Raw genomic sequence first — 23,605 nt, 5'->3', positions numbered from 1 at the left:
GTTAGTCCCGGTGTGAGATTGGCTGTCCTAAGATAACCATTAAAAAACATTTCTGTCTATTTTTATTTTTTTACCTTATAGATGAGCGTAAATCAGAGGCTTTATCTTGAGTTTAACTGCTTTAATTTTAAAATTATATGTATGATTTTCTCACTTTTTAAAAATAATATTGATTTAATCTAATTATGACTGTTTAGGTTCATAAAACCACAATAAATGAATGAAATACTGTTATAAAACCACTGACAGCAATCTCAAAATGAGAAATATTAGATGTGAATGCAGGATGTTTGGGTTGTGTGTCGACGTGCGGTGCCTTACCTCTGCTCTTCTGACAGGTTTTCTCCGGATGGGCGACTGATTGTATCTGCCAGTGATGACAGAACAGTGAAGATCTGGGACAAAAATAGCAGAGAATGCATCCACTCATTCTCTGAACATGGCGGGTAGGTGCCCCACACACACACACACACACACACACACACACACACACACACACACAGAGTTTTCACACGTCTTTATGTCTGTGGTTCCTCGGTATTCAGTTCATAATCACAGCAGCTTCTGACGGGATGGTTCTGGTTCACAGACAGTGTCCAGCCTAACTAACGGCCCTGATTCTGATACGCTCCTACCAGCGCGAGGCCCATCTCTATCCCTCTGCCAGGACTATCAAACTGACATCCAGGAGGAAATAAAAATAGCATACAGGACGAAGTACAACCTGTTTTAAGGACACTTAAAAATCACATGCATTAAAGGAATGGTTCCAATTCAGACTTCCCACACATCTGATCTCAAAATCTGGACGACCTGGAAATTTAGACGCTTTTTTCCAGTCATGGAAATTCATCCATGCATTACAAGGTTTATCCACAAGCATTCATCTTCATATATTTATCAAGCTTCTGATCAAACGCTGATCTACTATGTTAATGCCTTGTTCACAACACTGAATTCAATTAGTCAGCTGATCTTAGATCAGTACTTGTACTCTGAGATGATAAATGAGGCCCATTTTCTGTCCTGGAAAAAGTGAGTTTTCCCGTTATCACAGACGTTGATCGGCCAGGTCATGTTTGATGTTGAAGGGTTCAGTTCTGCACCAGAGACTCCAAACATGTCTTGATTGATTGATTGTGTCTGGGGTGGGAGGAGAGTTGGGTAAATTAGATTTTGGTCATTTTCAGGTATGTGAATTATGCTGACTTCCACCCCAGTGGTACCTGCATAGCAGCTGCTAGCACTGACAACACCGTGAAAGTGTGGGACGTCCGCACCAACAAACTTCTACAGCATTATCAAGGTGAGGCGTAACGGCGCTGCAGCAGATACACCACTACTTTATGGGCATCTTAGCTGTATATGGGACTGGCTGATGTGGCAAACATATTGTTACAATACTTTTCACTATACACAGTATTTATCACAGTGCTTTAACATGCAGGTACAGTTAAAATAATTAATTCATTAATTAAAGTGTGTTAATTAACTTTAATAATCACAGTAACAATAACATAGACCGCTCTCCTCTAGATGTAACACTGCCTAATTCGTCGTTATAAATGTAATAAATCTAAAAAGCAGCTTCATGGAAATTTTGCACACTGACCTGTAGAGTTTCCCAGATTTTGAATTGAAAGTATTATGAGGGATCGTCAGTAAGTTTTTGGCAGAAAAAAATAAAATAAGTATACATTTTATTATGTATAACAATATAAAATAAAGTCTATAGAGTATCAATCACTGATACTCTCCGTCTCCGTTGGCAGTGTTACTGCTCAGACAGCCATTAAGCACCGCGATCAATACGACACCGGGCTATGCTCATGCTTGAAATGGTATTAATGGATTAGAGGTTTGCGTCGGAGGGGTGGGGCTCGACGCAAGGCCACTTTAGGTGGTGTCATCACCTGGCATGTGTCCAAGTCATGACCATGGAAAAGGTGAGGAACAAAGGGCCTCGTTACGGGAATTGATCGGAGCTGTCAGAAAAAAGGCAGCCAGCCCGACTCATGCTCAGACTGTAGTGGCTGTAATTATCCCAGCGCCATGCGGAGAGCGCGGCCTCCTCACCTCAGTGGTTCGGGAACACGCAGACGACCCGAGAGTCGCCGAGCCGTCAGTCTCCGCTGAAATGGCAGACGTTAACGTAAGACGACCTGTCTAAACTTCTCCAGATTAGTGTAGTATATCACCTACCTGTAATTAATTACCTCTATATATCATTAGAATAAACCCAAATATAAATAAAGTCAGTGGTCAGTGAGAGTGTCTACCTGTAATTAACTCTATATAACATTAGAATAAACCCAAATAAACATAAAGTCAGTGGTCAGTGAGAGTGTCTATCTGTTATTAACTCTATATATCATTAGAATAAACCCAAATAAACATAAAGTCAGTGGTCAGTGTGAGTGTCTACCTGTAATTAACTCTATATAACATTAGAATAAACCCAAATAAACAAAGTCAGCGGTCAGTGAGAGTGTCTACCTGTAATTAACTCTATATATCATTAGAATAAACCCAAATATAAATAAAGTCAGCGGTCAGTGAGAGTGTCTACCTGTAATTAACTCTATATAACATTAGAATAAACCTTAATAAACATAAAGTCAGTGGTCAGTGAGAGTGTCTACCTGTAATTAACTCTATATAACATTAGAATAAACCTTAATAAACATAAAGTCAGTGGTCAGTGAGAGTGTCTACCTGTAATTAACTCTATATAACATTAAAATAAACCCAAATAAACATAAAGTCAGTGGTCAGTGAGAGCGTCTACCTGTAATTAACTCTATATAACATTAGAATAAACCTTAATAAACATAAAGTCAGTGGTCAGTGTGAGTGTCTACCTGTAATTAACTCTATATAACATTAAAATAAACCCAAATAAACATAGTCAGTGGTCAGTAAGAGTGTCTACCTGTAATTAACTCTATATAACATTAAAATAAACCCAAATAAACATAGTCAGTGGTCAGTGAGAGTGTCTACCTGTAATTAACTCTATATAACATTAGAATAAACCCAAATAGACATAAAGTCAGTGGTCAGTAAGAGTGTCTATCTGTTATTAACTCTATATAACTATATATATATATCACCCCTGGTTGTGAGAGATGTGTGCGATTGTTTCAGTGCACAGCGCAGTGGTGAACTCGCTTTCCTTCCATCCCTCTGGAAACTACCTCATCACAGCCTCCAATGACTCCACACTCAAGATACTGGACCTGGTGGAGGGCAGGCTTCTCTACACACTGCACGGACACCAGGTACCTCCCTCCCTCCGTTTCTGTTATTGACTGTATGTAAAACTATCAGATAACAGCTTCAGCTCACAGTTTCAGTATCAGCCCATCCCTAATTACTGGATTAGAAAGTACTGAATTAGTTTACTAAAACCGGATGAAGTGTGGGGGTTCGGGCCGACTATTGAAAATGATGAGCTTGAGGTTGTTGAGATTTTAATTCTACGGACCTGGATCTCATTCTAGAAAGGGTCCATTCAGGTCCATTCAGACCTCTCTGCAGGCTCCGGCGTGTCAGTAGGCAAAGGAGAGCTTGGTTTTTTGTGCTGAAGCTTCGCTCTTTTTGGAGCATGCTTAAACGAGCCCTCTCCAAAGTGTGTTTTAAAAATGTCAAGGAAACTGCCCACCCACTCACAGTGAGTCATGAGTGTTGGGAACCTTGAGACTCCTAAGTGCTGTTGTGTGTCTGTGAGTGTGTGTGTGTGTGTGTGTTTGCAGAGTGTGTGTGTTCTGGAACAGAACGTAACAGCAACCCACTGGCATTGCTCACACTACTGACCCCGTCTGTGCGAGTGGATTACTACTGTACAGCTGCTTCTTTCATGCTGGGGCACACAGTGCTGGATAAGGTGGTGTAGATATCTGCAGCCTTATCTGGGGACATATTACACAATGCAGCTTCAGAGAGGGATAAATATACATGTATTAGGACCTTTTACCTAGAATTAAACAGGCTGTTTTTATTATTGTGTCTTTAACCCTTTCAGTGCCATGGCTATTAATGTGGCTATTAATCCTAATTCAAAAGCTATTAGTTGTAATTTAGTTCAGAATATTTTGTGGAGTCCCACAGGGTTCTATTTTAGGGTCTGTAAACCTGATGTTAATAATGACTGTAATGTCTAATGTTATAAGAGTGAGGATTTAAAGGATTACCACTGATACAGTATCATGCAAAAGTTTGGGCACCTGATTATATATGACCTGATTTCCAAAAGGAATTTTAAGGAAGTTAACAATAAAATTGAGTGTAAATATTTTTTTCTATTTTAATTAAAAATTTAATTTAAAAATAACTAAAGAAACTAAACTAAAGAAAAAGGGCCCAAATCAAAAGTTAGGGCACCGTTTAGGCTGGGGGACTGTGAGGGACAAGGCTAAACCTTCAGCTTGCTCTTCTTGAGGGAGTCCATTGTGGATTTGGAGTAATTAGGATCATTATCCTGCTGTGGAAGCTCCTCCTCTTATCAACTTCAGCTTTTTTTTAACAGACAGTGAGGTGGTGCTTTCAGAATTAGCTGAAATCCATTCTTCCCTGTGCCACTGGCCACAACACAAGCCCAAGGCATGCTCCATCCACCCCCATGCTTAACACATGGAGGGCTGTTCCCCAAATATCTCCAGATATCTCTCATTACTTATTCTCTTTTAACTTCACCATTCCACCTCCACCAACCTCCAAAGTGCGTCTGGCTTGTTTGCGTGTTTTTGAAAACGTCTGCTGTATTTTGCGGTATGCCCGTTGCAGCCCTGTAAATCTTGGACAGTCGGAACTGTAACCTCATCGGCCTGAGACCCAAGCTCAGAACAGACCGCGAGGAGTGACTTTCCCCTCGGCCAGCAGCCGAGGCCGAGCTCTGAGGAGCTCAGCAGGAGCCGATGCTGTGAGTATGCGATGTGCTAACCCAGCGTGGCAGGCTCTGCTGCTGCTGCTGCTGCTTGTGGCTCGGTGCAGACGGTCTGTTGGGTTCATGGACTCGTGAGACAGTCTGGCTGCGAGCCGTTATTAGTCAGCGGCAAAATGGAACAGTCTGTGTCTTGCATGTGTTGCTAGGGCCTGTCTGCCTCTCTTTACCAGCATATTCACTGGTGGTGAATCTGTTGACCACAGCTTTAAGCCTCAGCCTATGTAAGCAAGCTCAGTTAGGCCTGTCCCCATAACTGCTTGTTTCATTTGGACGCTGTGTTGTCTCAAATAATTGTGTTAAAAGATATCATTTTCATTTTCAGACCATTTTATGCCGCTGATATAATAATTATAGAATAGCATAATGAAGCAATACACCATTAAAAAGAGCAATAGGCTTCTGATTATTAACAATATTCAGATATTGTTAAAAATGTTTAAATATCCCAAATAAACAAAACACAAATCTGTTACACTAATGGTTCTTTATGGAAACATTGGCACCTTTATTTGTAAGAGTGTGCGCACTGTGTGAACTTCAGATGTTCTGTCCAACTCTTTAACAACTCATTAACAGTCCCAGGACCCACCACGGGTCCAAACGATTATTACACACCTCTACACCTAATAATAATTCAGATCATTTGCATTGTGGTCCCTGTAGGTATTGATTAATCCTTGCTGTGGAATATAGGTGGAATTTGAAGAGGTTAACAAGGACAATGGATTTCTCTGTGATGGGTGCCCTTGTAGGGTTGGGAGGTGTCCAGTGCTTGCTCTGCTTGCTGGGCCTTTGACTATTTAGCGGCCCAGTTGGCTGTTCTATTGGGGAGTAAGATACATGATCTTCCAGTGAAAGAATGGGCAGTTGCATTCTTGGAGACCGCCAGCCTGAATCCCAGCAGTAGTAAAGCGGTGCTTCAGCTGTGGGTGCTTTCGCTGCTCTGATGCCCAGTTTTAAATCTCTTGTAGACGTGTATGCTTTCTCCGGAGGCTCAGGAGATTAGTGCTCTGAGATGCAGCGTAATGGTATCAGTTTCAGTAGATTTTGTTTCCTTAATAATGGGAGGAAGGCATATTTGCCTCAGAGCTGCACAGGCGTCTGCACAAGACTTCATGAAGTGAAATACAGAGCTTAGAAGTTTCAAGTGAAGTCTCGAGTCAGTACAGGCAGCTCTCGAGTCAGTACAGGCAGCTCTCGAGTCAGTACAGGCAGCTCTCAAGTCAATGCAGCTCTCGAGTCAGTACAGACAGCTCTCGAGTGAGTACAATGCAGCCCTCGAGTCAGTACAGGCAGCTCTCGAGTCAGTACAGGCAGCTCTCGAGTCAGTACAGGCAGCTCTCAAGTCAATGCAGCTCTCGAGTCAGTACAGACAGCTCTCGAGTCAGTACAAACAGCTCTCGAGTGAGTACAATGCAGCCCTCGAGTCAGTACAGGCAGCTCTCAAGTCAATGCAGCTCTCGAGTCAGTACAGGCAGCTCTCAAGTCAATGCAGCCCTCGAGTCAGTACAGGCAGCTCTCGAGTCAGTACAGACAGCTCTCGAGTCAGAACAGACAGCTCTCGAGTCAGTACAATGCAGCCCTCGAGTCAGTACAGGCAGCTCTCAAGTCAATGCAGCTCTCGAGTCAGTACAGGCAGCTCTCAAGTCAATGCAGCCCTCGAGTCAGTACAGGCAGCTCTTGAGTCAGTACAGACAGCTCTCGAGTCAGTACAGACAGCTCTCGAGTCAGTACAATGCAGCCCTTGAGTCAGTACAGACAGCTCTCGAGTCAGTACAATGCAGCCCTTGAGTCAGTACAGGCAGCTCTCAAGTCAAGTCTCGAGTCAGTACAGGCAGCTCTCCATTTGACTCCAGAGTTTTGAATAAGGCACATGTCTCCCTGCCTCAGACTTAATAAAGAAATGAAGAAAGTTATGTTACTGATCTCATAATGCTGTCCTGTGGCAGAATGCAATCAAATCCTCCTCACAGCAATGTTCTGACCAGTGTAAAGTCTTTCCAGAAGAATAGGGGCTGTTTCTGCAGTAAAGGAGGACAAACTCTCCGTCAGCACCCTGACTCAGGAAGACCTCTGATACCCAACAGGCCTCGGCCGAGCCACTGAATCTGGGCTCAGAGATCAATACTGATTGATTTTTTACCGAACTGCTCCTTTAAAATGTGATTATTTGATTCATTATAGTAAAGCGGGTCATCAGCCACGGGCCGGTACCGCACTGGACCGGAAAGAGGCGATTAGTCCAGATACACTGCTCCCATTCCAGAGGGAGTGGTGCGTAAGCAGGGAGGCTCACCAACAGCTTATTTTAGGATTGAATCAGAGTGGAGCTGTGCAGCTCTCTCTGACGACTGGCTGACTTCGGAGTGTGTAGTTTACACACACACACACACACACACACACACACACACACACACACACACACAGGTAGTATGATCATTGAGGAGGTGCATCTGAGGACTTGGCAGGAAGTGTCAGTTACATGATTCACTATGAGTCATCTAAGCTCACACACACACACACACACATACACACATTTACTGATACACACACACTCACTGATACACACACACACACACACACTCACTGATACGAGTCAGTGTTCTTAATCTAAGCAGTATGGACTGTATGGATGATGCACTGCACAGTCAGGTTAGATCAGAACCAGGTCCCGTCTGAATCGGCCCGTTAGTATTAGACTATAGGCTACACTGCAGAGGCCGTGTCCCACACCTTCCTACGAGCTCTGTGAAACATCTGCGTGGCTTTATGCTCCAAACATGTGTCCTAATTCACGTCACTCTCTTTATCTCTGAGAGGTCACTGTGCCTTTAAGACTGATATAAGAGAATGTCCTCTGTTCTGATTGGCTGTGCCTCCTTCAGAAGACCGTCACTGCTGAAACGCTCCTGAGAACATCTGTCCTTGATAAAAAATCTTTGTTTCTTTTTACAAGATCATATTCACAAAAACAAAATGTCCAAATGTTTGTGGACACCCCTTCTAATGAATGCTTTCAGCTACTTTAAATTGCACACACACACACAAACAGCTTGTTGAGACACACTGCCAATAGAATAGGACTCTCTGGAGCAGATCAACATCATGACCCTATCGGCTCCATGCTGCCTAATGCCAGGCGTGGGCTAGAGGGGTATAAAGCCCCCCAGCATTGAGGAGCTGTGGAGCAGTGGAAGAGCTGGAATGATGGTGGTGGAGCTCCATCCAGTACTTTTGGGATGAGTTGGGGATGATGAAGTGGTGTGGCGATCGTCATCAAACGCCCTCACTAACACTGTTGTTGCTGAATGCAATCAAATCCTCACAGCAATGCTCTGCTCCGAAATCTAGTAGAAAGTCTTCTTCTCTGGACAGTAGAGACAGTTACAAAAGCAGGATCAGCTCTGTTTAATCCCCCTGATTTCAGAAGAAACAGTGAGTGAGCAGGCGTCCCAATACTTTTGTCCATATAGTGCATGTATCGTATTCTTGGTTTAAAAGCGCTCCTAAAAGTGACTAATCTCATTCTTCCTTCAGATTTTAGCAGCTGCTGCTCATTCGGGTTCCTGTAAATTCCTGTGGCGTAAAACCTCCCCTCTGTCTGTGAGACCAGAGGCCTTATTATAAACAAGGCCGAGCAGCCAGAGAGTAGAGTTACCCCTGTCGTCTTATTCCACTGCAGCGTAACAGTTTCTTCAGGAGCTTCTTGCCAGCAGAAGCTGGAGTCTAATTGATGCTGCTATTTCTACCTTGCACTGTGCCAGTTGTGTGGGTGGGGTTGTGCCTCCATGTGTTTTGGCACTGCCAGAGCGGTGTCTGTGAAAGTGTGTCTGGTTTGGCCGCTCTGTCTTTAGCACCATGTAGTGCCTAATTTTAACCCGCCGTATTTGACCAAAGTCAATATGGCGTCATGATGCTGTAATTTTCCTCCTACGAGCTGGCCGAGGGTTCTCTTCCTGCGAGGATAATTGTGTGTATGCAGGGAGAGAGAGGGTGTCTCTGCTTATTTTTGTTGAACAGTACAAGGCAATTAAACTGCAGATCCCTGCAGCAGCGGGTATTCTTAAAGCGCCTGATGCAGATAAAAAAACAGCTGGGGTTAAAGACCAAGGTAGGTCGACTCTCCAGTCTTGGGGTTGTGCGTTTGAGTCTAGGGCACCATTCTGAGTCATTTCTCAACTCGCTCGTTGAGAGTCTCGAGTCTCAGGGGTTCATGTCGATGTTGAGTTTTCATAGTGCGAGTCTGGGTGACTCGAGTCTCGAGTCTTGGTGTTGAGTGCAGTTTGAGTGTTGCATATCTGGACAATCTGGACACAAGTCAAGAGTCTATGTGGCCTCGTAGTCTGGGGTGGGAGTCCAGTCTTGAGTCTTTTGGAGGGAGGCCGGAGTTGGGTGTCTAACGTAGAGTCCAAGTTGCCTAGTATCGGGGGGGGAGTCTGAGTTCAGTCTCGACTCTCATGGTGTGTTTAAGTCCTGTATTGACTCGCTGGTTGAGAGTCCAAATCGAGTCCAATCTGAGTCTTAAATCACTGGGCTATAAGTCGGAGTCCAAGGTGCCTCGTAGTCGGGTGGGAGTCAGAGTCATGTTTCTTGGAGCAAGTCCAGAGTCGAGTCTCTGGGTGCATATTTGAGTAAAGTGCTGAGTCTCTACGATGAGTCTGATTTGAGTCTTAAATCCCTTAGGAGTCGTGTCTCTTGACGGCATAGTGAGGATGGGTTAAATGTTGAGGTTATTGTACAGTATTTTCACCACCGACAGCACATTTGATTGTACACGTATTCATGCACCTTGAGTCCGTATAGTCACCAGCATTACTCCTTGTGTGCAGGGTCCGGCGACATGTGTGGCGTTTTCAAGGACAGGGGATCACTTCGCTTCTGGTGGATCTGATGAACAGGTGATTTGTGCTCTCTTGTTTTTTCCTCACAATTCTACTGTGTTAAACTCAATCAAATCCTCACAGCAATGCTCTTTCTCCAAAATCTAGTAGAAAGTCATCTTCTCTGGACAGTAGCGACAGTTACTCCAACAAAAGCTGGAGACTCTTTTAATACCCTTCATTATGATTTCAGAAGGAACAGTGAGCAGGTGTCCCAGTACTTTTGTACCCAGTACTTTCTATAGTGTTTGAGCTCATTCACTTTATCAGTGCTATTGTATTAGTTTTAGAAATGCTAATATATTCAGTTTTAATGTGATTATCTTGTACGCAGGTGATGGTTTGGCGGACCAACTTTGATGGCACAGATTACAGCGAGGTGCTCAGGTCGCAGCAGAAAACCTCCGGTGAGGAGCCAGGCAGTTCCAGCACTCATGGCCTGGCCCAGGTACGACATTTAGACTTCACACGGGCACAGCAAAGTCTGGATATATGAAAAGTAAAGAAAAAATGTTCCACACAATTAATACAGATATCTTTAATCAACATTACGCCTATTCTTGAGCTTTTAAGTAAGTTTACTATCACTAACATCTAGACGTCAGCAGTCAATCAAATGGTCTCTGTAAATACATGCTCACACACGTCTCTCAGCGCGCTCAGGCCGTACCCAGGCCTTCATTATGGTGGAGCAGACAGGTATCCAGTAAACAGCTGAGCTCTGGGGAGAGACATTTCACACACAGCTCTGACGTTCTAACCTCGCGTGGACTCGAGCGCTGACTCTGGAGTGTATCCTGCAGTGTTATCTGATCAGGCTGCTGTTTTCTTGCCTCGTCACGCTGTCATAAAGACAGAGGCTGAAAGCAAATTCCTGCACAATGGACGCACGCCCCACTCTTCCAGAATCCTCCACTCCCAACAAAAGCTCTAGCGCTCCTCCTTTTCACGGAGGCCTCTCCACACCGAAGCGTCGGGGAAGAGCAGCAAGGGGAGCACAGCTTGAGCTGAATGAGGGGGGAGAGGCCTGAGTGTGTAGATCGTTATCTTGCATGGTTGGATGTGACGTTCCAGACATTCCTAACCTTTTCCCTCTTTCCCATACTTGGGATTACTTAGTTATTTTCCCTCCATTTCTCCTTTTCCACATTCACACATTGATGCTGGGGCTGATGTTAGTCTGAGCTCATTGGGTCATATCATGGAGAACCAGCTTTTCTGCTGTGGATGATTTGTGGATGGGTTGTAGATGTGTTTATGTATCAGTAATAAATGTAGTTTTAAGATTTCCCCATTTAAAATGAGTGATAATCAGGTGGATTTACTCTTCTATGTGCACTGATTCACAAGCCGTTCATTCTCTTCCTGTGTTGTTTTGGGTCTGTTTCTCCTCGTAGTCTGGGTTGGGAGTCTGATTTAAGTCTCTTGGTGCGAGTCCATGAGGTCTCTGAGGTGTGACTCAGAGTCAGAGGTGGAGTCCAGGTTGACTCAAGTTTTTGGGTACAAGTCCTAGTTAAGTCACTAGGTACAAACCTGAGCCTCGTCTCAAATTGCTGGTCGAGAGGCTGTCTCGAGTCTGGACTATGAGTCTGAGTAGAGTCTGGAGTTCCTGTGTCAGAGTTAAGTCTCGAGTCTGGGAGCGAGTCTGACGGTTTAACTCTACAGTCGTAGTAGGGATGGGTTATATGGGACTGATGAACTGTATAAAACTTCACTGTAAGAATTCACAGTGGGTCACAGTGCTAATCACAGTGCACGTGATGTGTTTTAGAATATTATAAACAATAATGTTAATGTTGTGGTTAAAGTACAGTATTTTCACCATCATCTACACATTTGATTGTACACGTATTGGTCACCTTGAGTCCATATTGTCACCAGCATTGTTGCTTGAGTGCAGGGTCCGGCGACGTGTTTCTCACCCTATTCACACTGTTTGAGTTAAAGTAGCTGTTCTGAGTGTTAGTAGCTCTGAAATTTAAAACATTAAAAGTGTGTAAAACCAGAACAGAATCACAACCCCATCCCTTCTCTATTCAGAATACCCTCTCTAAATAACAGCTCCCAATTACTGCCTCATAAATAAGAATCCTATAGGGTTAGTCTGTTGGTCCACAGTTTTCTGCTGAACATATAAGACAGTCGTTTTCTGTAGAAGCCCAAATTTCCAAACATAGTGCACCATTTAGAGAGCAGGGAGTAGTTTGAGATTCAGGCGGGTTCAAACCCTCCCCAAGCTATTCCTCTGAGTGAGGCCTTTTCCCAGCTTTGTCCTGAGCAGCCGCTTGTGTACATTCCAGTCCTATAGAGTCATTTGAACAGTTATCCTACAGTATAACCTAAAGGCTCTCGCTGTTCTCTATTGGGGGAATACAAAGAATTACAACAGCAGGTCCAAAACGTCAGGGGCTGAAGCCTCTGCAGTCCGTGATGTCTCCCAAAAGGCAGGGATATATTACTGTGTGCTGGTTCTGGTTGTCCTTAAAGAAGCCATAAATATTAACCATAAGGGAGCACCGCACACCTTTCCGAATGAATTACGTAGGAGAACTCACCAGACGGATCACTTGAGTTTATGTGGGATGTGGGTTTAATTCACAGCACCTAAGAGGGACTATCTGATTTACAATCTCTCAAACTCGGACAGTAGCTGTGAGTAAAGATGGGACTTCACTGCTTGGATGATAAGGTTCTGTCATAGCAGGATGACCAGCAGCTGTCTGGAAGTGTCCACGCCTAACAAACTCAGACTCGCAGTCCAGACTCTAGCCTCAAATCGGACTTGCATCCTAAAGACCTCAGACTCCGCATGACTTGCATCTGAGAGACTCCAGACTTGACTCAGACTTGCATCCCAGACACTTGAGACTCGAGAATCAACGCAAACTCATAGAGACGTGGACTTACACTTGATACTCTATCCCATAGCCTCAACACTCAACTCAGACTCACGTCATGGAGACAGTTCTCAGAATTACATCCTTGAGACTCAACTCAGACTCTCACTACTTGGGACACACCCACTCAGAAGACTCAAGAGTCAACTCAGATTCACTCAACCCCAGAGACTGCAGAGAAATCAGACTCTGCTCACACTCTCACTCGAGATTCAGTACTCGTTCACACCCCAGAGACTCTACACTCAACCAGGTTCTTCACTCGGGTCTACACTTGCCTCATACTCGCACCCGAGATACTCAACTCATAGTCGCACCCTAGGCTCAGGATGTGACTCAGACTCGCGCTTGAGAGATTCAATTTGGATTCAAACTGCAGAAATGAAAAACTCAGACTTGCACTTGAGATGCTCGACCCAAGACTGGACTCCAACTTACTTCCAAAGACTCACGATTTGACTTGGAATCACACCCGGAGATGGGACTCGTGAGGGTTTATAGCTGAGTTTAAAATGAGACAGAAGTGAAGTCTGTGACAACCTGGTCATCAAGCACCCCCACAGCTCCATGAGAAAGTGCACTATCCGAGTTAGATCCAGTTTAAAACGAATTCTCCCAGTCAGGAGTTTCACTGAGGACACTGGAGTATATGGAGTTTCAGCCTCAGCAGAGGAGAGATAGAGGAAAACACCATTAGTGGTGGTTAAATATTAAAAGCCCTCGTCAGATGTCGGTGTCGCGGATAGGACTGCTCGAAGCACCAGTCGCCAGTTTAGTGAGCGAAGGGGAACCACAGGTGTCGGGTTTCAGCTTTTCTCTGCAGTAGCAGTGTTACTTACATCAACAAGGGCATATCCGAGCTCTCCTCCCCCCGAGAACAAGCTCCTGACTTTCCTCTGAGCACATCATGACCTCCACTCACCGGCGTCTATTGTTACATGGATCAATGGTGTGGAGCTTTTAAGCGATGCCTTTTACTAGCGATTGTAAAAGGAAACCAACCTTTCCTGACGTCTCGTCCACCTCTGAAACGGAGCGCTCGGCTGCAGAGATCATGCAGAGATTCTGTTGTTGCTGAAGCTTAAGAGGTCATGTAGGCAACTGCCATTGATTAGTTTGTGTTTGTTTAGTAATCAGATAGACTGTGAAACCGTAGTGGGTCATCAGTTTAATGGCTAATCATAATACCTACACTATAAGGACAAAAGTATTGGGACACCTGCTGATTCATTGTTTATTCTGAAATCAAGACTATTAAAGAGCTGATCCTGCTTCTGTTGGAGTAACTGTGTCTACTGTCCAGAGAAGAAGACTTTCTACTAGATTCTGGAGGAGGAGCATTGCTGTGAGGATTTGATTGTTTTCAGCGAAGAGAGAGTTGGGTGCCACCTAAAAATAGCTGAAAGCGTTCCTTAGAAGGGGTGTCCACAAACATTTGGACACAGTGTATTTGGCAGATCAGTAAAATGAGGTTTTGTAAGATCATCTGAAAGTTCTTCTCCAAAATGGGTGTTATTTTCTTTTCTTTTTGATTTTGCTCCCTATTGTTTCCCTCTGATAATGAACACACCGAAACTTGAGACTGAAGCTGGCCGCGCTTTGTAATACGTGACTCAGTTTTAAATCTGCGAGAAGCTTTCTGAGGATTCTGAGAAGAGCCTGTCACTTCATGAGCTTGCTCGGTAAATGTCAGCCAGACCCTTCAGTGCACTGTAATTCACAGAAATGCTTTTACCATGGCTCTTTAATGGTCTTTAATAGGCTCATTATATTTGTCAGGTGTAATTAGAAAAACCTGAGGACCGGGCCAGTGCCTGTGAGTTCTGTCCCTTTGCTCTGAGTCTTAAGTAGTGGTAATGTGTCCCTATCTGCCGCTTCTTCACTTTCCATTGAAAATAGCTTTTAAATCCAGAGGTCCTATTCATTAGGCGGTGTCTGGTGCCACAGTAGGAAGGATTCTCTGTACTTTATGTAGGTTAATGCCATACGTTCCTAACTTGAAAGACTTCACTCGGGGCTCTGAAATCGTTCCTATCTGGAGTGAATGAAATGTTTGGGCTGGGAATGAGGAAGCCTCATGTTTTAAAGGAACAGTTCAGTGAGAAATCAGATGAGTGAGATTGATCACTGACCCCAGACACACTCCATCACCCAGGACCTGTTTGCTGTCTGATGTGTGCTTCTTTAGTTTACAGTGGGAGATGCTAGACTAACATTGCTAACACACACTAGAACAGGACCCTGAACCTAGATCTTATCTCCATAAACACATGCCTAATAATATTAATCAGTCAATTAGAATCTTTATTTGTTTTGCTCATTGTTCTTGTCTTGGTCTTAGTTTAGAGAAAATCTTCTCAGAACTCTGGTAGAACCGTGTCTCAGGCATCAGGCAGCGTCTTCATCACCATTAGGTGAAGAACTTTCTGTGAGGAGCTTTTATTAGAGCTTCAGACGTCTGCTTCCCTTCACCTCCACTGTAGAACCACAGCTCTGACTGGGGGAGAATATCTAGAACCTCCACTGTAGAACTCCAGCTCTGACTGGGGGAGCTTATCTAGAACCTCCACTGTAGAACAGCTCTGACTGGGGGAGCTTATCTAGAACCTCCACTGTAGAACTCCAGCTCTGACTGGGGGAGCTTATCTAGAACCTCCACTGTAGAACTCCAGCTCTGACTGGGGAGCTTATCTAGAACCTCCACTGTAGAACAGCTCTGAGTGGGGGAGATTATCTAGAACCGCCACTGTAGAACTCCAGCTCTGACTGGGGGAGCTTATCTAGAACCGAGCGTTTCACCCCAGAGAATGATAAGATGTTCACATTTTAACTGATTAATTGTGTGGAGCATTTTGGAAAGTCAGTGGAGTTCTGCTTTAAGTAAGACTTCCCATCCCTGCCACTGTAACCCCGCCTCTCGCCTCCGTGGGCGTGCCCTGGAATGACGAGACTTCTGAATGGAGGAGCTCAGCTGAGGACAAAGATAGTGAACAGGGAGCGTGTTGGTGATGATGTAGAGCATTCAGTGCGCATTCAGATCACACACTCGCGCAGACTCACTCGCGCAGACTCACTCGCGCAGACTCACTCGCGCAGACTCACTCGCGGTCTGTAATCCCCTCTGCTCCACATCTGTGTCTCTCCCACCCACCCTCCACCACAGCCCCCTCCGTTCCTCACGTGCACTGGCAGACGAGCGGCACAGCAGGCCTTCCAGTCCACGGGCACCGGGGTGGGGGTGGAGAGACATCAGCATCCTAATCTCCACTTCAGTCGCTCTCACAATCAAACCAAGATCAAAATGAGATGGAAAGTGCTTCTGTGTGAAGCACACAGTACACACAGTACGCTGGAAGTTACTGAAATCACACTGATTTGCCTTGATTCTACGACTGGAAGTTTATCTGATTGTGTGTGTGTGTGTATATATATATATAAAACGTAGTAATGTAGTAAAGTAATGAAATTTGTGTTTGGTCGATTATTTCTTTGTTGCTTCTTGTCAATAAATTCTATACTGTAGGAAAGTTTTAATTTTGTTAATTTTCCATTTAAATGGAGCCACACTTGTAAGGAACATGAGTTTGTGGGATGAGCAGCAGAGCTGAGTATGTGGGGCTGCGCCCATGAAACACTTGGCTGGCAAATGGATCCCATTCTTCAACCAGCATTTGTTGCAAGTCAGCCGACGTGGTTGTGTTGGTCACTCAGGCATGAACAGCACGCCCAAGCTGATCCCACAAGTGTTCAATAGGGTTGAGGTCAGGACTGCTGGCAGGCCATTCCATCCTCTCCGCTCCCAAATTTCTGGAGGTGGTCTCTGATGAACCCCGCTCTGTGGGGGCGAGCATTGTCATCACGGAGGATAGAGTTTGGTCCCAGACTGTGGAGATATGCGATTGACCCTACGATCCAACTACTGTGTTGTCGACAGCATCTCAAACAGGCCTGATGGTGAAGGGCAGTCATGGCAGGACTCCTGGCAGCCCTATGAGACCGGAGACTGGCTGCGTTCAGTCTGTTCCCGATCATCTGGGCAGAGAGTAGTCAACCATACCGTCCTGCAAACCTTGACTGCAAACCTGTAGAAGACAGCCTACTGTACCAGAGTGCTGACAGGGTGAGGAAACGGTCTTCTTGGAGTGTCGTCTTCTTGGGACGCCCGCTCGTGGCCCATTTCTGACATTATTTGGAACTTAGCCTTCAGTTTGAAGATCCACCGGGGCACCAGTACCAGGGCTCACTCCAAATAATACCGCAACTTGGTTTTGCGGAACACCAGCTTAAAGTTGCCCTATCGCACCGGCCCTGTCCAGACCAGTCAAACGTGGCATGCCGATCCTTGGAGCAGACACCTACTGACCACTGTAGCCGATCCCATGCTCACAGGTGCTGGATATGGATGTGTGGGTTATGGAAATGGGTGGGCATGTGTGGTGTAGATCTGAATAGGTATAGATGATATGGATGGGTATGTGTGGTGTTGATGAGTTTGGCTGTGGATGGGCATGTTTGGTGTTGATGAGTAAGGCTGTGGATGGGTATGTTTAGTATAGTTGAATGAATGAACAGGTTTGTAAGGGTATAGATGGGTATGTGTGGGTATGGATGGCTACATTGGATCGTTCGCCCCTCAAAACCACAGAAACAGCAGAGATTCTGTTGGACTAATTCACAAACTGACCAATGGACTGATGAGCCAAGTAAGACAATAAAAAATTTCTGAGAAATCAGCCGACTAAAACCGCAAACCCCATTCGAGATAAACGTACCACATGCTGAAATGTGGACAGAAGACACTCTTCGCTGACCAACACACCACACGAGAGTCGCATCCAGTCTGAAATATCAAGCGTAATGAAGCGGTTCCGGCCTGCCGCGCGGGTCTCGCCGAGTCTGGTGTAGAATCGGCTTCAGCATTGTTCATTTGGTCTCCTCGTGTCCGACATGGTCAAATTCCCCCCACCTACATGTGCAACATAAACTGTTTCCTGTGCGGTGGGGTGTGTGCATGGGCGACTGGGAAGCCTGATGAATGGCTGTGTGTGCAGGAAGCGGGTATTGATGGCTCTGTCAGACCAGCGCGATTCAAAGTTTCATTGGGGCCCCAGGAAATTTTCCACTGTTGGTTTTTCCAGTCCAGGTGATTCATCAGGAGGGTGTTAAAGTGTGTGTATGTGCATGTGTGTGTGTGTGTGTGTGTGTGTGTGTGTGTGTGTGTGTGTGTGTGTGTGTGTTTGAGCAGCTGTTTTACTGCTGAGCTGCAAATAAGTCCTCCACTCAACAAGAGTTAATCCTGCCTTTTTGAAGCTCGTTGGCTCAGCACAGCCTCTCTTCTGCTTTCATATGCTTTTGTATTCCTTCTAAGTCTCGCCTTCCTTTGTGTTCAGCCCAGTTCCGTCTGCTGTCCACTCACCACGCTGTCCTCCACTGCTGCAACACATAGATTACTTTAGGTTTGGTGCCGGTCAGATACACGGTCGTGGCACTGCAGAAATCTATAATAATAAAATATGTGTTTTATCATAGTTTTGAGATGTTTGTGCACGGTGGAGGGATTTGGGCAGTGCATGCATGTGTAGAGAAAACTGCATTAGTTGAGATTCTCCACTATTTTACCTTCATCATCCTCATCATCATCATTCCATATAAAACTCAGAAGACTCGTGTAGCTGCACTGGTGGGTTTGGATAGGAAATAAATTATGGGCTGTATCTGTGTTGTTGTAGTCATGGCTACAGACGCCTGCTTCCATTCACCTCCACTGTAGAGAGATCAGAGTGGGTCAGTTTCTCTACAGTGGAGCTCAGATTCACACCGAACCCCCAAACCCGACTCTGACTGAGCTCAGCTCTCTCTCTGAGATCTGGAGGAATTTTGAAAAGTCAGTGAAATGTTCAATCTAATATTTCTGAAGGTCTGAATGAAGGTTGCAGTTTATTTATGGGTAAATTGTAAGATGTTGGTTATATAGAAGCTTAACTGGTTCTTTGCATGATTATAGGCTTTGTCACATGAGTGGAAAACCTTTTGTAGGTGGTTCTATGTTTGAGAACTTACCATGTGACAGAGCTGTGTAACACTCTCTGAAAAAGGGTTCTTCAAGGGGTCTTCAGTAAAGGCTATAGTTATATATATAAACTGTGACATTTAAAGGAACTATTAGGATGTGTGAGGTAGGAGGTTCTTTATATTTTGTTGGTGGTTTCAAAAATGGTTCTGTTGGTTTTATTGATTCTATAAAGAGTCCAACCGTTGTTAGAACCCAGCGAATTTGCTCAGCAAATAATCTCTCAGCTGATATTGATTTGATAAAAAGTCAATATTTATAACGATCTCTGATCAGACAGGTTCTAGGGAGTGTCCAGTTCACACATTTGCGTTTACCTTTCTGAGCACCTGAGATGTTGATGACTGGTTGTGAAGTTGTGGACACAGCGTGACCCGATAGCATTCCGTTGTTCAGTCCATATGGAGTTCTGGGTTAGAGCCATGTGCTTTCATGCTGGGGTCCGTGGGCCGGTCCACCCGGATTAAATATAGACCCAGAGTGCCGGGCCCAGCCGCACATTATTTATATAAGGGTATACTTCTCTGTAAGTAAATATTTGAACTGGCGAGGCGACGCCATTTACCAGGCACTGCAAAAATGCACCTTGTGGCGTCTTTACCTCGTACCATTGCTGAGGGACCAATCGAAATCCAAGAAGGGTTTACTCTAAGCTGCCAAATGACTAAACGATTGCAGATTTTCCCGTACATTCGAGAGGATCAAGCATGATTATTAAGACAGTCTCACACTCACCGTCCTAATAAATGTCTTTCTAGGAACCTCAGGGGTTAGTCATCAAAGCCCAGTTGGGTTTAAGTCTGTGATTAAGGATTTCCACTGGTTACTGTGTCACTGAAATTTTTTGGCACATCTCAGAGGTTTTCCATGTTGGTTGGAAAGTAGCACTGGAGTTGGGCAGGTGGAGGAGCCACAACTGGCCGAGTCTGGCCTTTTTTAGTGTTTTCATTTGTACTTTTTTAGGGCCTGTGGTGGAACCCTTGTTAGAAAGACGGCTCTGAGAATCGTTTAGATGCTTTAATGGTTCTTTGCGTGAAAACATGGGTCAGGTTACAAAGAGTGTAGAAATAGTTCATTCTTAAATTATTTAGATTCAGCAACAAGAGCATTAGTGAGATCAGGATGTTGGATGATGATGATCACCACCCCACTTCATCATCCCCACCTCATCCCAGAAGTACTGGATACCCAGAGAGTTAAACTAAAACGCCAGATCATTTTTATTCTACGTTTCACACACTGTTATGAAATCTGGACAAATATTTGTTTGATTGGTGGGAAAATTGGTGGACAGCGTTGCTATGGGAACACAAGAAGATGACCAAAAGCAAGTTCTGCTGGATCCAGTTGAAGTATGCTGTGCTTTACCCCGCGTGACTTCCCGACACTTGTGTTGAGAGACTGATGTAAAGGACTTCTGTGTTGACGTTATAAAGACTCGGCTTGTTTTCGATTGAAGTCAGCTTCTCTCGAGCATCACAGCATGTGTTCAACAGCTAGCCATGTTTGCCTAGAAATCACCAGGGTCGCACATGCAAATATTTACCTGCCTTGAACCGGCAAGAGGTACTCGAATGGCACCTGTTGGCCAGATGTTTTCAGGAGGCACTTTATGGCAGGGCAGCTGTCCTGCTTGCCCGGCGCTGTCTTTGAGCTGTTTATTTTTCCCTGTTGTGTTTCTAGGATCGAGACATTAGGCAGATCCCTGTGTAGAGATTATCATACACTCCTCTGCTGTACCCCTGCACTACAGCCTGTTTATTTGGTTAAGTCACAATAGGCTCTTTTCACATTTCTGTATGTTTTCTGCTGGAAGTACAGTACAGTCTGCAGCACCAACATCAGTACCAAACTGCACTGATGCACTCAGGGAAGTTCTCCTCACAGCAATGTTCCAACATATAGAGCAGAGCATATATCACTAAAGCAGTCAGTCTCACAGTATGTCATAGGCATTTTTAGAGCAGAGATGTTCTGCCGGATCAGTTCCGTCCATTAAAGATGAGACGTAGTATTTTAACCATGTGCAGACGTTCAGTACTGAGCGAATTCGGGAACACTAGGGCTGCACGATATTGTAAAAAATTGTGATATTCTGTTGTTGATATTCTGCTGCAATATGCTGTATATCTTCTGGAAAGCAGTGATCCATTATGTCATGATAAATATATAATCTGCTTCTCCTAGATCTGTCATGGTTGTAGGTGTTCTCCATAGTCTTTTTGTTGGATTCTTATTTTGGGGAAGGGCTTAAACACTGTCTTAGAAAAATGGGGGGGTGAGTGTGTTATAGCTGCATATAAATATTAAAGCCAAATTCTGTCTGTCCGCAGGTTCAACAGCAGTCCAGCGAACTCTCCCACTGCTCAGATAGAGTCCGCAGTACGAGTCAGCACAGCCACGCCTCCCACGGATCCACTGCACCGTCCTTCTCCGACCAGGAGCAGCATCGACAGGCCAGACGGGACGATGGAGTCCCTGCTGCACTGGCCAATACCCTGGAGCACATAGTGGGTCAGCTTGATGTCCTTACCCAGGTAACCAAAGCAGCTGTCTCATAGAAGGTGCCTTGCCTGAGAACATCCTAGAAAAGATCATTCAATTCATTTCAGCTTCTTCTACCTTACCTGGTCCAGACTTCTCAGCCAGTGCAGATTCTGCTCTCCTGGTCTTTGTAAAAGTGTGATCTCCGCTGTGAAGCCTGCTGAGGCTGCTCCTGAATTATTCATGACTTTTCATTTCCATGGGGCGTAGAGACCTCAGCAGGGGCACTTAACTCTAAACTATGGGTTCTGCTGGGGCCACGGCAAATGACTTAATTTGTTATGTGCCACTGCCTCCCGACTGTAACGTGGCTCAGAATTTCAAACGGTAGGTCCACAGCACAACACGACCACAGTTGTAGGGTTCCGGTTCCTTTAAGACAGAAGACGTCCAAATAGACTCATAACGGGTGTGTGAGAATAGTCCGATGACCCAGTTGCCCACACGGATCATTGTTAATTAATTAGACCAATTTGTGATTGTGATTATTATGTAAGGAATTATGCAAACCACTGGACTTCTCAAACAGCGTGTTCGCTCAGCGAGAGGAGGAGAGGTACAGCGTGTACTGCTATTAAATTATTGAACACGTACTGAAAATTAGAGCAGCAATTTGGCTGTGGTTATTTCCACTGACACAAAGATGAAGCACCTTTTAATCACGTTAAATCAGGGGTGAAATCAGCCCGAATCCTCCGCCGCACGCTTCTCTCCTGTTCAGCCCTGACTGAACGCCTTGCTGCTCTTTCCTCCCTGGGGAGAGTCTTTCTTCTGCGGTCTGGTAATGAGCTGGTATTATGTGCATCAGCTGCTGTGGAAGAAATGAGAGGAAGGTCTAGTCTGAGTCAGGTTAGTCCAGCTCTCATTCATCAGGTAGTCTTTGTCATTCGTACACTAGGGGCTTTAGGAGCTGACTTGTGAAAGGTGTTGAACGTGGACCTGGCCTGAGTGTTGGAGGGGAAAGAGAGGCTACAGTCCAGCTGAAGTAAAGCTGCCCTCTGCTTAATCATCTCCCCACTAACACTGACGTTATTAATAAGTGTGTGAAGGTTTTCTTCTGACATTGTTTGGCTCTGGAAATGAGTCATTAGAAAAGCTCATTTTTAACAGATTAGGAGAGGAGTCAAGGAGTTATTATTACATTTAGGCTCAAGTTCCAACGAGGTCTTTTAATTTCTGCTGAGTTTCAGGTGTTTGTGAGAAAAGCCTGGATAAAGTCCTTAAATAAGCTGGTGAATTTCACCAGTACATTAATTCTGGTTCTGGTTCTGGCCTATTCAGTAGAAAATGCGGTTTTGCACAATACGCTCTTTAAAAAGAGGGTTCTTTAAGGGTTCTTTGGACTTTTGGTTCTGATTCTAATGCTACTTTAACCTCAGTCCTAAACTTAACCTTAAACCCGGTCCTAATCCTAAAATTAAGATCAACCCGAAACCTAAACCAGGTTCTAATCCCTAAACTTAGTCCTAAACCTAACCTTGACCTAAAACATAAACCTAACCTTAAACCTGATCACAGTCTAGCTTTAATCTCAACCCAAAACATGCACCTTTTCCTAAACCTGATCCTAACTTTAACCCTTATCTGGACATAAACCTTAAAACTGATCCTAACTCGAACCCACACTGTGAGCTAGGTGAGCTGCTTCTCTAAGGTTTATGGGTTGTTTGAAAGAAAATGATTTTTAAGTCTAATAATGAGACATATTAGATACTCCTATAAGAGGATCAAGAAGCCTCATGGTTCATGCCTAGAGAACCCAAGTGGAAGAACCACAGTGGCTTTTACATACTCTGATCATGGTGCTGGGTTCGGTCCACTGCTGGGTCCGTCAGTTGAAGACCTCTGTTATGAACTTCACACTTATTTAAGCTCGTCTTTGCCGAGTCGTCTGAGAGGATGGACACTTTAATCCAGATCAGATCTCCGGAGCAGAGGAGCTGATGTTTGAGGAACACTCACTGACCTTGCGTGATCTTGGGGTCTGCTTTAGAACCCCCAAGGTCAAGCGTCTGCTCGTCTGTGGACAGTCCCTGAGCCGGATGTTGCCAGTGGCATTGCCGCCTGTGCGGCCTTCGTTTAGCATCTGGTTTCCGTTGCAGAGGAGCCCCCCGCGTCCCGCCGCTGTTCCTGTGGCATGTGGTAAAGAGCTCTGGCCTTGATGGGGGCCAACCGAGAGGGGCCCCTGGTTGTGTGGGATCGTTTATCGAAATTCCAGCCCACAGCTTCCACACAAGGAATGCTAACCTTTCCCCTTTCAGGAGGCTGC

At 44.9% G+C, this 23,605-nt stretch overlaps 2 protein-coding genes across 2 annotated transcripts in view; both read left to right on the top strand.

The window, feature by feature from the left end:
- rpl29 (ribosomal protein L29) overlaps positions 1-23,605 on the top strand; it is a 210,900-nt gene that overhangs the window by 95,242 nt on the left and 92,053 nt on the right. The window lies entirely within an intron of this gene.
- Positions 1-23,605, top strand: part of poc1a (POC1 centriolar protein A) — a 31,891-nt gene that overhangs the window by 1,506 nt on the left and 6,780 nt on the right. The window contains exons 3-8 of the mRNA XM_072665676.1: positions 339-446; positions 1,191-1,306; positions 3,148-3,281; positions 9,775-9,843; positions 10,160-10,273; positions 21,126-21,329. Of these exons, the coding sequence (XP_072521777.1) occupies positions 339-446; positions 1,191-1,306; positions 3,148-3,281; positions 9,775-9,843; positions 10,160-10,273; positions 21,126-21,329 (745 nt within the window). The remainder of the gene's footprint in view (positions 1-338; positions 447-1,190; positions 1,307-3,147; positions 3,282-9,774; positions 9,844-10,159; positions 10,274-21,125; positions 21,330-23,605) is intronic.

Source organism: Salminus brasiliensis, chromosome 21 (genome assembly GCF_030463535.1).
Source record: "Salminus brasiliensis chromosome 21, fSalBra1.hap2, whole genome shotgun sequence".
Taxonomy (NCBI): domain Eukaryota; kingdom Metazoa; phylum Chordata; class Actinopteri; order Characiformes; family Bryconidae; genus Salminus; species Salminus brasiliensis.
This window is presented reverse-complemented; position numbering and strand designations above follow the sequence as displayed.